The sequence below is a fragment of the Mus caroli genome, unplaced genomic scaffold, assembly GCF_978045245.1.
Source record: "Mus caroli unplaced genomic scaffold, Mus_caroli_1 scaffold_5, whole genome shotgun sequence".
NCBI classification, from domain to species: domain Eukaryota; kingdom Metazoa; phylum Chordata; class Mammalia; order Rodentia; family Muridae; genus Mus; species Mus caroli.
In genome coordinates this window covers 9,537,370-9,554,735 of record NW_028227260.1, presented here as the reverse complement: position 1 = coordinate 9,554,735, position 17,366 = coordinate 9,537,370, and the positions used below count along the sequence as shown (strand labels likewise).

At 41.6% G+C, this 17,366-nt stretch overlaps 1 protein-coding gene across 13 annotated transcripts in view; it reads right to left on the bottom strand.

The window, feature by feature from the left end:
- Positions 1-17,366, bottom strand: part of Reps2 (RALBP1 associated Eps domain containing 2) — a 252,394-nt gene that overhangs the window by 25,925 nt on the left and 209,103 nt on the right. For all 13 annotated transcript variants that reach the window (XM_021152942.3, XM_029473671.2, XM_029473675.2 and 10 more), the window contains 2 exons: positions 3,607-3,690; positions 1,260-1,405 (listed from right to left, as the gene is read on the bottom strand). In XM_021152942.3, the coding sequence (XP_021008601.1) occupies positions 1,260-1,405; positions 3,607-3,690 (230 nt within the window). The remainder of the gene's footprint in view (positions 1-1,259; positions 1,406-3,606; positions 3,691-17,366) is intronic.

Here is a 17,366-nt window from a genome sequence, read left to right as displayed (position 1 = left end):
TTCCAAAATTATACTGTGGTGATGATCACATGAATTTTGTGAATATACTAAAAGCCACTTAAGTGTATGCTATGCAAATTATATTTCAACAAAGGTGATTTAACAAAAGAAGAAAGCAACATCTCTCTGTGTGAAGTTCACCAGATGCCTGCAATCTACCTTGGAGGGTAATGTGGCCACCAGTGACTGACTGGAATTAACATGAAGCTGAAATGAAGAAGGAAAACATAGCCATCTTTGTGCCTGACAGAACTCTACACTCCTGGTTAGGAAGGTGACGATGATGCAGAAAATCACTTCCTGTACTGCACCTGTTGCTGTTCTTTCCACAGTGGTGTGGCAGAAGGAAGGCTCCAGAGCCTCTGAGATCTGAAACCCTCTACAGAAAGATCACAAGGGAGCACAAGCATTTGCCATACTGGCCAGCATGGATCACTTCGAGTCAAGCAACAGCAGTGGGATTTTGCCTTCAATATTTCACCTAACGTCAGAATAGATCTCAAAGACAGCCTTCTAAGGAGAGTGGTTTGTCCAAAGTGTCTCGATCTTTGGTCCTGACCATGGTGTCTCCACAATTCCTCCAGTATCTGTTCCAGATGGTAAGGGAGGTATGGAAGATCTGACTGCATGATTCAGTACTGAGGTAACTAATAACAGGAGCTCTACTACCACACTTCCGTCCGTATTTGTGTGTGTTGGTTCTCCCTGTCTTTGTCCCCAACCTGTGTCAGGATTTTTTCTCGAATCTTGGCACCTTGCTTTTGCCTGACCACCCCATTGGCCCCTGCTCTTTCCCAGCTGGCGCATGAAGATGTTTTCAAATCATACTTCATACCCCAATTCTGCCAAGAATGGAGTCTATAATCTCTGAGCTGGCCATATGCCCTAAAGGAACTTAAGATCAGGCATGAAATGAGAGAAAATGGCCCTTGCCATACTGACCCCTTCATAGGAAAATCTGGACCAACACAAAAAGGGTTATGAAGGAAAGAAAAGAGAGAAAGACGGGAAACCAAACCAAACACTCGATTAGGACTTGTCTGCTCCTCTGGGTCAGGCTAACAGGAGTATAAAGTCTACTATTAGACTGGGAGCCTTTAATGCCACCACAATCACCATCACCAAGGCAGAGATGACTATGACAACCATCAAACTCTGTGGCTATGAACAGAAATTCAAACACATTTATAACAAATACATATGCATGCAGATGTAAGAGAAAACCCCCCACATTCTTCACTCATCTTTTTGCCACTTACTTTTGTACTGTTGGATGGGGTTTCACCATTGCTGTAGAAGCTGCCCCTCCAACTGCAGCAGCAGGCTCTTGGCTTTCTGTTGTTTGATTTTCAGGTCGGAATTTCCTGCGAATAGGCTTTGATGGAGGCTGAGCATGTGGTGCATCCTGTGGATTAAAAATAAACCTAAAAAGCTCAAAAACTTTTTTTATGATCCTTCCATCTCTCTTGCCACTATTCACAGTTCTGTGCCCAAGATCAAAAGACGTCTCTGTTCAAACCACACACCACAGACCTATAGCTGATACTTGGCTCAGCAAGTCCTGGAGGGCTGCTGGCAATGGGTTCCAGCAAATACCCTACCCATCTGTCTTTTTAAAATACACTGGGAATCTACTACCCTTGCTGTTACCAAGAAGGACAATAAAAGAAGATTCTAGTGATATTACTCCTGTCCTTTTTTAATGTTGTAAACAATTTATACTTTCTCGTCATTTAAAGTCACATAGATTTGATATAACAGCAGTTCTTAGCCTCTGGGTTGTGACCCCTTTGGAGGTCACAGATCAGATATTCAACACCTCAGATACTTATATTACAATTTATAACAGTATCAAAATTACAGTTATAAAGTAGCAATGGAATAATTTTATGGTTTGGGGGTTACCACAACATGAGGAACTGTATTAAACGGTCACAGCATTAGGAAGGTTGAGAATTACTCTTTTATAACCACAAGGTCTCTTCTAATTGAAGACAAAACTGACTCTTGCCTCACTCTGAGCCTTTTTGAAGAATATATTTTAAAGTCTATATTGGTCTTAGTCATATGCTCATCATTTTTCTATTCCTGATCCCTATATGAAGTCAAACAGAAAGCCAGTGTGTTCAAGGACCCCATGTCACCTTCTAAGCCCAAGATAAGGTCTCTTAGCTAAGAGAGTGACCTAAGGGATAATACTGAAGACCAAAAGGAGCATGAGAAAGTAAGTGGGGAGCACAATAGTGAGTAGTGCCAGCTGGGAAAGAGCAGGGTGGTCAGGCAAAGGCAAGGCGCCTGACACAGGTTGGGGACAGTGACGGAGAGAACCAACACACAGCAAAACAAAACAAGAAAAGAAAGAAATCATGGTGCCAAGAAAGGGAGGCTGTCCTACCCACCACAAGGGGTACTAATAGGGTCTCACTGTTACCTGGGGTTGCTGTCTGAAACTAGACGGTTCCAGATTCTTGCTGTCTTATTCAAAGAGTTTCAAAACGAGCACATGAATGGCAAAGCAGCAAGATGCTTGATTTAAACAGACTGAACAATCTGCCTCTGTAGGTCTCATTATCAAGTCAGTCTCATTAATGTATAGGATTGGATACACTGCAGAAATCAGTGGGCTATTGTTTGGGGCTTTCTCTTAGGGGGCCAGAAGAAAGAGCAAGTTTCTGAAAGGTGTAATATGGAGGATTCTATTTGATTGTCAGGCTTTAATTATATAAGCCTTTTCCTCACTATGCATGTCTTTTCTTGTGATATATCTTATTTTAATCATATGCACACCCAACCATGCATGTATAGACATAAAAATGGTAAATAGAAGGTTTCCCTTAAAACTTCATGCAGAAGATACAGTTTGCCTTAATGCACATGCATCCAAAACTAGTTCAGGACAAATGGGCTCCCTGTGTCTCATCCCTGATATGTTCTGGGCATTTTTCAAAGGAAATTGACCACAAATGTATAACTACTAAATGGCTACTAAAAGGCCAGAGTAATTTGTGCCATTGTTTGAAGTGAGGTATGCATGAAACTTGATGCAACTGAGGGTCCTTGGCTGCTGGCTGCACTCTTGGGAGAGCAGTGTGTGCACACTGGAAACCAAGTGAAGTCCAAAGTTGCAAAGCCATACCACCTCTACTTGTCTGCTTCATTAGCAGATGTATGGAGGCTACCAGAGTCACCCAGCTCTCCCCACATTTTATACTTAATTTTATGTTGTCTGTATGTGCACCAGACATGTACAATGAGCACAGATGTCAGAAAGTAGTGTGCCACCATATGGATGCTAGGAACTGAATCCAGGCCCTAGCTATGCAAGAGCAGTAAGCACTCTTAAAATGCTAAGCCACCTCTCCTGCTCCTCCAAAACATTTTTTGATCTTGTCAAAAGCAAGGCAGCCATGCTTAGTTGGAAGGTTGAGGAGAGTACAAACTACCATGGATATCCATAGCCCAGCCCCAGAACCTTCAGGATCCTAATCTTCAAAAAGAATTCACACTTCAGAACTGTGGATCTGTCACATTCATCTTGGTGGAAACTTTCAAGTTTCTGTAAGAAGTGTTTATGCTACCGCCCCAGCATCTTTTTGCTGCTCTTACCTTCTTTGTTGGACTGCTTTCTACAGCTTGGGAAGGAGCTCTGTTCAGCTGAGAGTGTAAATCAGCTTCAGACACTGGTTCAGACTGCAACAAGATCAAAGAGAAGGTATGTAGGTAAAACCCAACTGTGTAAACATATGACCAAGAACACTTTGGAAAAGAGTTACTCAGGAAGACCAAGTCATACTGGTCTAGACCACACCACAGATACGCAGTTATCCTTGGGGAAAAGCTTCCACCATAGACCTTGCTAATCCCTTCCACGTCTCCTTCCAGTATCAAGAAAGGGAACCGTGAGTATCTCATATATTTTCATAGATTTCTTAAAAAACTAACACTTTAAAAAATATTAAAAAAATACTAAATGAGAAAGGGTTAGGAAAGGACTAAAGGAATACTGAGAAAAACAATCAGTTCATAATAGACCCATAATTTTCAATATTAAATTCCTAATAAAGAAACACTATGTGGGCTGGAGAGATGACTCAGTAGTTAAGAGCTGCATTTCCAGAGAACTGAAGTTCAATTTTCAGCGCCCACACCAGGCAGCTCACAACACAGCTCTATAAGATTAGATGCCCTTTTCTGGCTTCTACACACACACAAATCTTTTAAAAATTGAAGTACTCTAATAAACATAGCCATTAAAAGGGAAGGAAATATGTAATGACTAATTAGAAAGGCTGACTATTAAGTGCACAAAGACTGATGAAGGATACTCCCAAGCACTTCACGACATAGAACACAGCCAAGAGGAACACAGGGTAAATGGTACATAAGGCTCTCTATGTCCCCAAGGCTTTGTACCTTCAGCTGTGGTAGAGCACTTTGCTTTCAGTTGCTATTAACCAGTGATGCAAAATATTGACATGATGAGAAAAACCAGCTACCTAGAAGCAAAATGACTTCTGCATTTTACTGGTACCAGTCCTTCATTTGCCCAAAATCTAATTCACACCACAAAAAACCCCTCAAATGGCAGCACAAACAACTACCACTCTGCCCCTTGCTTGGCCATCTCTAGCCTCCTACAGTGTGCCTTCTTTCCAGCGAACAGACTGGCTCCTAGGAAGCTAAGGCTAGCAGCAGACTCTGGCTGCCTTTATATTCTCCCCATTCACCTCCCTTCCAAAATGGCACCCCTGGTGCTCTCAGGTGGTGGAGAAGTGACACTCTCCAAGTTGTAGTCCTTCTCTTTCCCTTTTCTGCTCTAACTGTTCTCACTCCTCAAATGTAGACTGTCTCAGGGTTCTCTGTCTTTAGTTCCCCTACTGCAATTTTTCCCCTGTTCATTCTTTCCCAGGGTAACACCATCTGCTCCTAAATCTTACTTACTCTTTTTTATTAATATATTTATTGTGTGTGCATGCACGTGTGTGCCATGGTCCATGTATGGAAGTCAAAGAGGACTTTTTGTGGGAGTTACTTCTCTTTCCTCAACATCTGGGTCACAGGGATCCTGCTCAGGTTGGTAGGCTTGTCAGCAACCACCTTTACCCACTGAGCCACCTTACTGGCCAAGTTATTTATTTATTCATTTTGCAGGACTGGAGATTGAACCTAAGGTTTCATACTTGGGAGGCAAGCACTCTTATACAATATCTCCAACCCTTGTTCCTACATTTAATCCTGAACAACTCCTCTCCTACCTCTTCTAAATCTAGATCCACGCATTCAGCATGCTTGATGTCAAGTTCCACCTGCTTCTCACAGCTTCTCCTTCCATTAGAGATGGCTGTGGTACTCATGCTGCTGCTGTTGCTATGCTTAGACTCCAGGACAACCTGAATTCTATGCATGTGTCATACAGACCTTTCTCAAGTGTTCTGCATAAATTATTATGTCACATCATCATAACCTTAAGAAATAGGGATTATCCCCAGCCTGCTGATGACAACTTAAAGAAGTCAAGAAACTCACCCAAAGATCGTACAAACAGCAGGATCTGAGGCCAGGTTTTGAGTTCCAAAGCTAGGCTTGTTACCATGGTTTCAAGTTCCAAAGCTAGGCTCGTTACCATGGTGCAATACAGCCTCAGGCACTCATAGGCCTCAGTGTTGTTCCTGCAAGGCATTACTTATCAAACAGCCACTGCTGGCTAGCTTTGCTGGCACTCCAAGATAAACAAGGATCAGCTCTACTTACAACCATCTGGTGGTCCAGTGGAAGAAGTAGATAAATAATCAGAGATGCATGTTTCAATGTAGTGTGGTAGAGGAGTGGGGATTATAGGAGCACTCATTCTTGTAGGGCAGTTAAGACTTAGGAGGTGACATTGCAGCTGAGGTCTGATTGAGATGTAGTATACAGTCAGCTACAAGATATACATGTGTGGGTGAGGAGAAAGGTAGGTCCAAAGTAAACTCATGAAGGTCTATTGTACTGGCCAGTCTTATTTCAACACACAAACTAGAGTTAGCTGATTAAATTAGTGATTGATAGGACAGGGCCAACCCACGGTGGGTGGATCCATCCCTGAGCTGGTGGTCATGGGTTCTATCAGAAAGCAGGCTGAGCAAGCCATGATAACCAAGCCAGTAACTAGCATCTGTCCATGGCCTCTGCACCAGCATCTGCCTCCAGGTTCCTGTTCTGTATTAGCTCCTGTACTGACTTCCTTCAGTGACAAACTACAATGTAAAAGTATAAGCCCAATAAACCCTTTCTTCCCCAACTGCTCTTTGGTCATGATGTTTTGTTGCAGCAATGGAAATCCTAGCTAAGATACGTGTATATACTCAGACAATCAGAACTGTAGCCTGGAATATCAGAAGATTGAGGCCAGTCTCTCAGACAGGAAGTGTAGAAGGAGCAGTGTCTTAGGGCTTTATTCCTCTGAAGAGACTCTGTGACCATAACAACTCTTATAAAAGAAAAGCATTTAATTAGGTCTGGCTTACAGTTTCAGAGTTTAGTCCATTATTATCATGGCAGGAAGCATGGCTGCATGCAGGCAGACATGGTGCTGGAGAAGGAGCCTAGAGTTTTACATCTGAATCAGGAGGCAACTGGAAGAGAGAGAGCCTAGTCTAGGTATTTGAAACTCCAAAGTGCACTCCAGGTAACATACTTCCTCCAACAAGGCCACTCCTCCTAATGCTACCCCCAAGTTAATGTATGAGTCTATGGGGGCCACTCTTACTCAAACCACCACAAGGAAGAATAAGGAGAGCTTGTTTAGAGGCATGTTAAGTATGAGTGAAGCTCTCCAGGAGCCATACATTGTCAACAGTCTGGAGAGTGTAGCATTCACCCCCTTGTCCCTGGGAGTTCTGAATCACTCTGCAAGATCCATGAGTGAAATGTCATTTCCTAGAAGCTGAGAGCTTCCCATCCACTCAAATACAGGGCTTCTGGTGAAGAACCCATCTTGAATCTGAGGTCCCTTCCTACCTGCCACTTGTAATTTATTACCTGAAAGGTATATGCTCTGGCCCCCAGTCTAAGCATGTCCCTGCAGGGACCACAGGTGTGCAGGGACAAATCACCGCAGAGGAGGAGTAGCTGGTCCAGGTATACTGCCTGTTGATTTCCCTTCCATTACAAAGCAAGCAGAGGTTGTATCTTCCACCGATTCCCTGTGGAGATGGGTGAAGTTTCCTCATAGAAATACTGAGGGAGATGACAAACTGACCTTTTCAACATAAATGAGGATTAGGAGCCCAGCAAAAGCAGCAGACTGACTTTGTTATGGCCACCTAAAAATAAGCAGCAGTCTGGTAGGAAGCCAGGGAGGCAGCAGTAAGGCTTTTCCATTTACAAATGTACCTTCCTGAAATTGTATGTAGTGACCTGGGTATTATTGCCCTATGACTGAAGACAGACAACTGCTTAATATTAGCTCAGAGAGAGAATCTTGCCAACAGTGTCCTTGGGAAGCACCCCAGGACCTCCCTACCATGTTTTGTTACCCCAGGACTGATTAGAATTGGGTTCATCTACTGAGTATTCAAAGGGATGAATCTCACAAAGGTTGGAATGTAGAAATTGGAGAGGCAGTGTCAGAAGGTGGTACAGGGAGAAAAAAACTAACTCTATGGTAAGAGAAATTGAAGATGAGATTTAGACATGCAAAACTGCCTCATCACAATAAGCTATTCCATTTCCCTTCATAAAAATAGCAAAGGCTTTACATTTCACATCAGGCTTAGCAGCAGAAAGTGTGTGTGGGGGGGGGTTCCTTTGCTATTTCTTTACACATCCATAAAGGCAGGAGGGCCTCAGGAGCTTCCTTCTTCCTCTGTGCATTTAAGAAACTGGAGGTGGGGAAGACTCTACTATGTCAACAGTATGGCCTTGTGCAGAAGTCTTGGTTGTATAAACTGAAGTCCACCTTTTAATTCCAATGAAACAAGCATCCATTTGGCTTATAACTGATATTACAAAGAGCAGTCGTAACTTCATGACTCCATGTAAAACAACATACACTCGTCAGTATGCAGACAGCCAGGTCACTGAAGCTTGAAATACATATGTATATGGATTCATAGAATATATATAATATATATATATATAAAATATATAACATATAACATGTTTATTTCATCATCTTTAGTTTATATTAATTATACATACAGGTTTCATTATGGATTTTTCATATATATGTATATATTTGATCATATTTTCTCTGTCACACTCTCATGTCCCCCTCTCATTCCCACTGATCCTTTCCTCTCCCTTATGAGTTCTCCCTTATTTATGTCTTTTTGTTGTTTTGGGTTTTGATTTTTTGGTGACCCAATTAGTTTCACTAGGGTTGCGTGCAAATGCACAGGCGAGAGAGCTGTTTACAGGAATGTAGGCACCTTACTAGTGGCTACAACACTGAAGAAAATCTCTTCCTCCTGTAGCCACTATTAATTGCCTACAGATGCTAAGGGAGGGGTGGAGCTTCATGAGCTCCTCCCCCTTCCATGCCAGATTTTGTTGGGACCAACTGTATACTGATCTTGTACAGGTAATTACAAATTCGGATACTGTGAGTTCAGAAGGGCAATGAGCATGTCATGTCTGAAAGTCAACATCTCACACCAGTTCTCCACTTCCTCCAGCTCTTACAGTCTTTCCACCCTCTCTTCTGTGATGTTTCATAAGCCTTGTAGGGGGTGATAAGGGTGCCCCATTTAGGACTGCACATATAACAGTAGCTTATTTTCAGCACTTTGAACAGTTATAAGCATCCCTCCATGCAAAATGTAGCTTCGTTGGTCAAAGGTGACAGCACCACTAATCTATGGACATAAGCATAGTGTCTTAGCAAGAAATATGACAGGAATATCATGTTCATTTAATAAAACAACTGTAACGGAGTTGGTGAGGTGTCTCGGTGGCCAAGAGCACTTGGTTGCTCCTGTAGAGAACCCAGGTTCAAGTCCCAGTACCCAGATGGTGGCTCATAACCATCCATGACTCCAGTTCCAAGGGATCTGATTCCCTCTCTGGCCTCCAGGCACCAGCAATGCCAGTATTGTGCTCACTAATACACATAAAATAAAAATAAATAAATCTTAAAACAAAAATGTATCAAAAAAGCCACCAAACCAGCAGTAGTTTCTCTAATGGGGCTTACACCTTCCCAACCACTTGTTTTGACCACATATACAATGTTTTAATATTAATATTCTTCTTCCTCTAATATAAATGAAAATATTTTCATTCTAATTTTTCAATTAAACAGCCTCATTAGATAACAGGATGATACCGCTCTGGATGTGAAAAACTAACCTGTTGCTTTATGTATTCCCATGGCTGATGAGATATGGCCTTTGCTTATCTGACTTACCAGAACAGCTGCAGAGAGGCTTCTATGCATTCATTTAGTCAGCTATAGAGATATTTTTTTTGCCTCTGATATGCCAGGGGCCATGGTAAAAATATGAGCTATAGGAAGGAGGCAAATAGCTGTCAAAAGTTCCATGGTGTCCTGCTTAGATCACCTTTACATAGATGGTACACACTCATCCAATTAGCTGCCCTGAGTGCTAGCTACTAAGATCTTAAACCTACTATCTTCTCAATGGAGGAAGCCTGCCTCCCAAACTCACCCCCAGCAGTCTAGAGATAATGAGTAACTCACTTATAGATAGATATAAAGGCAAGTTTCCTGACTCTGCCTCAAAGAGGATAGCTGAGTTGTAACTTATGTACTAAAATCTTTCTGTGTAGATTAGGCTTAGTTCTTTTCCCTTCATCATGCTTCCATCTCCTCTTTCTGTTTGTTTGTTTGTTTGTTTGTTTCCCGAAGAGCACTCCCTTAATAAATCACTTTCTAATATTCTTCACCTCAGGCTCTGCTTACAGGGAAGCTGACATGAGGTAGGACACAACATGCTCTCAGAAGAGGGGACTTTAAGTGTTCTTAAACATCCCCCCTCCACCCCGTGTTTGTTTTTGCCTTTATGTGGGCCTTTCTGTCTCTTCTATCACTTGTCCTGCAGGAAGCCACTTGCCATGTTATGAAGGATACCTAAGCAGTCCTAACATGGAATCTAAGCAAGGAAGTGAGGTTTCCAGTCAGTAGCCACCTTAGCAGTGGAGAACCTTTAGCCCCCATTGACTTTCCTTCCTTGATTTCTTGACAATAGCTTCATGACAGACTGTGAGTCAGAACCATCAACCAAAACACTCCCAAATTCCTCATCAGAGACAGTTACACATGTTAGTTGGTTCTGTTTTCTTTTTTGAAGGTGCTCTAATGTCCCAGAATTTGGGATCTGGTTAGGGTAGTGTAAGGGGAGGGAGGATATGGAGAGAAGAATGCTGGCAGGGCTCCATGACCTTGCACTACCTAAAGCATATTTGATACTATTTCCCACTTCTATGCTTTTCCCTACCTTGCAGCTGGTAGAAGCATGGAAATAGCTAATCCTCTGGGTACATTCCTAATCCCTTAAATTACATCTCTTCTACTAAGAAGTAGCATCGTTTTCCTGACCAGACTTTAGCCCCATATATGTGACTGTTAAGAATTTGGAGCTTCGCCTGAGGGCATTGGATCTACTGACAGCTTTTATGTAGAGAGTGACCTGATTTCCTATGCACTTTCAAAAGCTTATTCTCGATCCAGTGAGTGGAAAGGACTAGATGCAACCCACACTAAGTGAAGGGAATTCCATTATAATGCCGAAGAAGAAACCCGGACTAGAGGAGATTGTTATGTAAACCATGTACACCTGTGATTTGAGGCAGGGGAACTGCAAGGTCAAAGACTGCCTGGGCTATCTATCGAGACCCTATCTTAAGAAACTAAAATAAACAATAAAATACGCCAGGTGGACAAGAATGGGAACATACAGTCAAGAGAACTATTTAGACTACAAACTGAGTACATGCTTGGTAACTGATGAAATATACTTACGTGAAACAACAACAAAAAACCCCAAAAACACAAAGATAAGGATCTCCAGCTTTGACCTGGGATGATAGGTAAATAGCTAAGAGAGAAAATAGCTCCAAGCAAGACGGAAAAATTTATGGGCACACAGAAACTGAATATAATTAAGCAGGTGCATCACGGCATAGTGCTAGAAAAACGCCACATAATTCCCTGGGGCAGTAGCTCTCTAATGCAGCTACACAGAAGATTAATCCATGAACTGTCTAAAGCAGAGACATGCAAGTTTTTTTTTCCATAAAGGGGCATACAATAAATATTTTAGGTATGGAAGATGGGCAGCCTCTATTTGCCACAGACAATATAATGAATGGGCATAGTTGTGTTCCAAGAAATAGTATTACAAAAAAAAAAAATGATGAAGGACAAATTTGGCTCTAAGCCATAGTTGCCAGCCTTCACGATATAAAAGGAAATATATAAAGATCAGCTTGGAAAGCACCGCCTCACCCATCTCCTCCTTGAAGCTTCACGGAACACATTGTACATTCTGTGCTCTGAAATGCTGCAACGGAAAAGAAACCATTTGCCTTTGCTTGACCATAGCACGTCCTAGACTCACTGGCTTCATTTCCTTCCTTTTGTGTTACTGCCGTTAGCATCCAGCAGAAGGAATGCTCTGTGGAATATACTTTTAGAACACAGAACATGGACTGGGTACTTCTGGAATGAAGAACATGCTATTTGACTTTAATATCATGGCCCATGTGCTGGCTAGTTTTTATGTCAACTTGATGCAAGCTAGAATGATCTGAACGAAAGGAACCCTAATTGAAAAAAAATTCCTCAGTAAGATAGGACTGTAGGTAACCCTGTAAGGCATTTTCTTAATTAGTGACGGATGTGAGAAGGCCCAGCCCATTGTGGGTAGTGTCACACATGAGCTAGTATTCTTGATTTCTATTAGAAAGGAGGCTGAGAAATCCATAAGGAACAAGCCAAAAAGCAGCATTCCTTCATGGCTTCTGAACCAGCTGACTCCCGGTTCCTGCTCTGACTTCCATCAATAATGAGCAGTGTCTATTGCTGTGAAACAAAGTATTTAACTGGATGCTTGTTTACAGTCTCAGAGGGTGAATCCATGTCCATCATGGCAGGAAGTAGGGCAGCAGACAGGCAGACAGGACATTGGAGCAGTAACTGAGAGCTTACATCCTGATCCACAAATTGCAAAGAGAAAGAGACCAGACCCAGCATAGGCTTTTGAAATCTCAAAGTCCACCCAAAATGATATACCTCCTCCAACAAGGCCACACCTTCTAATCCTCCCCCAAACAGTTCCACCAACTGGGGACCAAGCATTCAAATCTATGAGCCTACGGGAGCCATTCTCATTCAAACCACCACAAACAGTAATGTGGAAGTGCAAGCAAAATAAACCATTTCCTCCCCAAGTTGCTTTTAGTCATGGTGTTTCATCCCAGCAATAGTAACCCCAATGAAGGTATCCTTGGTAAAAAACATAAGAGAAACCTTCAAGGTGGCTTAGCAGGTAAAAGCACCTGCCACAAAGCCTTACAACCTGAGTACAATCCACAGAACCTAAATGATAGAAGTAGAGAATCAACACCCTAAAATTGTCCTCTAATCTCTACATGGACAACAAAACTATGTACATACACACATGCACACATGTGCATGCACACACACAAAGCTTTAAAACAGAGTAGAAACCATCTATGACGATGATAAAATATAGATTTTTAAATAACATAATCCAACACAATCCAATTCTTGTTCCACATTTCCCACCTGGGCTATTGCAAAACCTTGAGCAGATTTTTTTCCCCTGCCTATAGGTTTTTTATCCAGACCATTCCATCCTGTGTGGAGTAATTCAGCTTGTATCTCATCCTAACTCAAAGCTATATAGTGGAACCCCCACTATATGGGGGTTTGCTACACATGATCCCTCTGCCAGCAAAGGTTTTTCCATCAACTGACTCGTAACCAGTTTACTTCAACCACAGAGAGCCTGTGCTGGGCACAGTTACATTCCAAATCTTCCAGCCCAGTAGCTTCCAAATACAGCTGACAGAAGAGAATCATCTAGGGAAGTTTAATAAACTACAAATATCAAGACAGTACTGTAGACTTTCCTCATCAGAGTTCTCCTAGGGATAGAACATTAGAAACCGATTTTAACAAGCCCCTGTGCGATTTTTATGCAGCCATCCCAGACCAACTCTTTATTTAAGAATTTGGTACTGATAGATCAAATTCCTTATTTAAGAGATGAGAAAATCAAGTCTCTGAGATGCTGGTCAGGACTGAGCCACAGGTACTCTTGAGAGGTTTGTTCAGCTACTTATACATGGAATGGGAGAGCAAGTCATAAAACTATAAATGCATATTAGCAGGAAAATTTAGTTTAAAATTTGATTTTGAAACAAAAACGTCCAATTTTATTTTTAAGTTTAACTACAGAACTTTGCCAAGGTATGAATAATTGGTGACTTTGAAATTTTTGTAATGCCCATACCCATGGGTTAGAAAAAGAAACACAAGGCTGGAGAAATGACTCAGTGGTTAAGAGCACTGGCTGCTCTTCCAGAGGACCACCCAGGTTCAATTCCCAGCACCCACATGGCAGTTCACAACTGTCCATAACTCCAACATCTGACACCCTTACACAGACATACATGCAGGCAAAATACCAACGCACATAAAATAAAAATAAGTTATTTTTAAAAAAGAAAAAAAAAAGAAATTCAAGCTTTGTTTAATCCTGAAGATCCTAGATTCTAGATCGCTAGATTCTAGAGAGATACATGGACAACCCTGCAGACGCCTTCTGGGGATTTTCAGCATCATCTCAGCATCCTAAAAGTCAGTGACTGCCTGATTTTCACCTGGCCACGTCTGTGCTCAACAAGGTCCCACCAGAAAGCCATGTGATGAAACCTAGACAAAAGATGTAGACTCAACAGCCGGCAGCACCCTAGTTCTCTGTTGTTCTACAACCAGTGTCCAGAGCTTCCTACAATCCACAACCCAATTACATGCAAAATAGAGAAATAGAAGTGAACTGTAATCCCCTTGAGAACACAATGCATGCCTTGTTTTGTCAACATTTACCCAGTACATAGCCTATGTGCCATCAAACAAGGGGTGTTGTAATCAACAAATGGAATGAGACAGCAACAAACTCAACACTGATCAAAAGGCAACTGTGACCACAGAACACAGCAGGTACTAGGTGCACACTTGACCTCTCTAAACTGTAATTCTTTTCATCAGCAAAATGAGGATAATCTATCTAATTCACAGCACTATGAGGATTAAGGAGACTATCTATCCAGAATGCTAAGCACAATTACATAATGACTGTTCAATAACGGCAGAAACTGCTATAATTAGGACTAAAGGTACAATTGATCTCTTAGGCATAGTTTCTGTCATTGTAAATAGCAGCCAATTCAATGCAAGGGACATTTTCTCCCTTGTAGAACAGATGAAAACCAACAGTGAGAACATGCTGGCTTCAGTTTAGAGTAAAAGTGATGAACTATCCGCAAAACAGATCTGTGCCACTGGATATTATTCCTATCAACACAGGGTGGGAGAACTTACGAAAATACAATTGTTTTAAACTCAGCCAGTTTGCACTGAGCACCTCTGAAGCGCCCTCTTCCTCGCAGCACATCAATCCACCATGGAAGATACCAGAGAAAACACTGCCAAGAATCCCAGACACAGTTCAGTGACAGAAATCAATAACTGTAAACTAAACCCTGAGTTCAGCAGTCATATGGTCAAACCTCATGGGGACTGTGGAAACCCATCGGATTATGGACAATATCCATGAAACACATTTGCTCATACAACTAAGGAAAGTGTTTTACTTGGGGGTAAAATCAAATCAAAATTTTTTAACCATCACTGAGGTTTGTTTTTTTTTCTGTTTACAATTTCTATTCACAGGACAGAGGTCTGAGCTGAATCCACACACTATTCTATCACGCACCTACAGTAGAATACACAGTATGGTCCCCAGAGACACAGTTGTGTACGGCAGGCTTCTTCTGAGAGTTGAGTTCCCCATGAGTAAGTTGAATAAAGATGCCTTATGCAATTCTTTTTCTTGCCTGTCCAAACAGGCCCGCAATTCAAAGGCATCTCATGATGAGGTCTTGAAAAAACTTCTTTGCTTCTCCCCATTGCTGTCTCTGAGTGATGGAGTAGTAGAATAGTGTCTTTTCAAACTACTTTTAGTTCACAGTCAAGCTATTACAAATGTCCAAAGAGGGGTTGACAAAGCCTTTTTGGATGAACTTTATCTATGAGAGAAATATGGCTTTAAAATATCAGTTAAAAATAGCTTGCCAACAAGGAACTACAAAAAAGGAAAGAGAAAAAGAAGAAGAGGAAAAAAACTATCTAAGAATTGGGATGCAGCTATAAAATAAGTTAGCACCTATGACACTGTGCAAGAGGGGGCTGGAGAGATAGCTCAGCAATTAGCAATACTTGTTGCTCTTGCAGAGGACCTGCTAGTACCTACACAGGCAGCTCACAACTATCTATAACTCTAGTTCAAGGGGACTCAGTATCCTCTTCTGACCTCCGCAGGCACTAGGCACACATATGGTGCACAGACATAAATGCAAGAAACATCAATATCCATAAAATAAAATAAATAAATCTGGTTGGGCATGGTGAAGCATGCCTTTAATCCTAGCACTCGAGATGCAGATGCAGATGGATCTTTGTGAGTTCAAAGCCAGCCTGATCTACACAGCGAGTTCCTGGCCAGCCAGAACTACATACTGAGACCTTGTCTCAAAAAGTCAAAATTAAATAAATCTGGAAAAAAAAGAGAATGAGCAAGTGGAAATGGAGGGCCACTAATAAAGTATGCCTGTACCTTGTAAACTTGTTTATAGTTTCTATGAAAGCTGAAGATACACCTAGGTTATAACCCAGAACATTCTATGCTTTATACCCTCAAAAATAAAAATAGATCCACTCAACAGCTTAGACATGGTGGTGCAGAGTTGCACTACTCCTCATTGCCAAAATCTGAAAACTTCCCAATATCCATCAACAAGAGCAAGCTACAATATTTGCATATACAGTAGAATACTATACAGCAATGATCATATATGGTATTTCAAACATCACTTAAGCAATAGCAGTCAGACAAAAATAAACAGCACACAACTCAACTTATACAAGTAGAATACATATGCTGCTAGAAGTCACAACAATGTTAATCCTAAGGACATAAGTATATCAAAACAGCATGGGGCGGAGGATACTTCTGAAGTGTTGATTATATTCCACTTCTTGATTTGTGTGTATTTTACATGTGTGTATTCTCCTTTTCAAAATTGATTGAGTTGTACACTCAATGTAGATCTTTTGATATTTCTTTATTATATGTCAATAAAAACTTTAAAACATAAATCCAGTTGTGCCAATTTCCTGCAATGTCCCTAAAGTGCCACCTAGTGGCATAAGCTAAACGTATACAGAAGAAAAGTCTCCTCGCAAGCAACAACTGCAAAGGTACTGCTCCATTTTAGCCGATGTTCAGGGATTGGGTTAAAAACAGTGTCCTAAACTAAAACAGATATGTGATCCCAAGGGGTGGATGCTCATGTTGCCTGCTGGTAAGAACCCCCAGGAAGGAGTCAGAGGCAAGTGAAGCTCCAGCACACAGCAGGTTGGTATCAGTGCTGATAATGCACATACTCCCTCCTCACTCTGCCTGTGATCAGCATGGTAGAAACACTGGAATATTACCAAGGCACTAAAGGTCAAAAACTGAGGCTTCCCCAGAATCCTCCAGAAACAGGGGATAGCGACATGTCACTAGTTTGTCAGCAGGGCAATGCACGTTGGAAGGAATTGAGAACACCTGTTTTATCCTGTTTTCTCTGGTTTAGCACTTTTTCACTACAGCGAGCCTTTAAAGCTGCCAGATGAATAAAGATATTTATCAAGAGTTTTTCTGGTAAAGTATGAAAGATGGTGCATCTTGGTCAGACAAAAATCTTCAAGAAAATAAAGAAATCTACAAATCCTGCACACAGAGATGATGCTCGCTGAGTTGGGAGACTGTAGGGGCAAAGACTGAAAGGATATACAGACGCCCTACTTAGCACTCATCCATCTCCTTTGCCTTAGTTTCACTTATGTTAGAAGTCTCTTTGGACTTGTGTTCTCCATGAGGGAAGCTTGAAGAAAGATGGCCTACACCTGCTTCTTGCCAACAGATTCTCCTTCCCATTTCTATTATGAGTAGAAACTGGTGACTGGCGATGATCTGGACCTGAGAATGATACAGGCAAGAGTGAAGCTCCTAAAAGGTCACAGACATGAATAAGAAAGTGATTTGAATGTACATGTGCTACTAGCACCT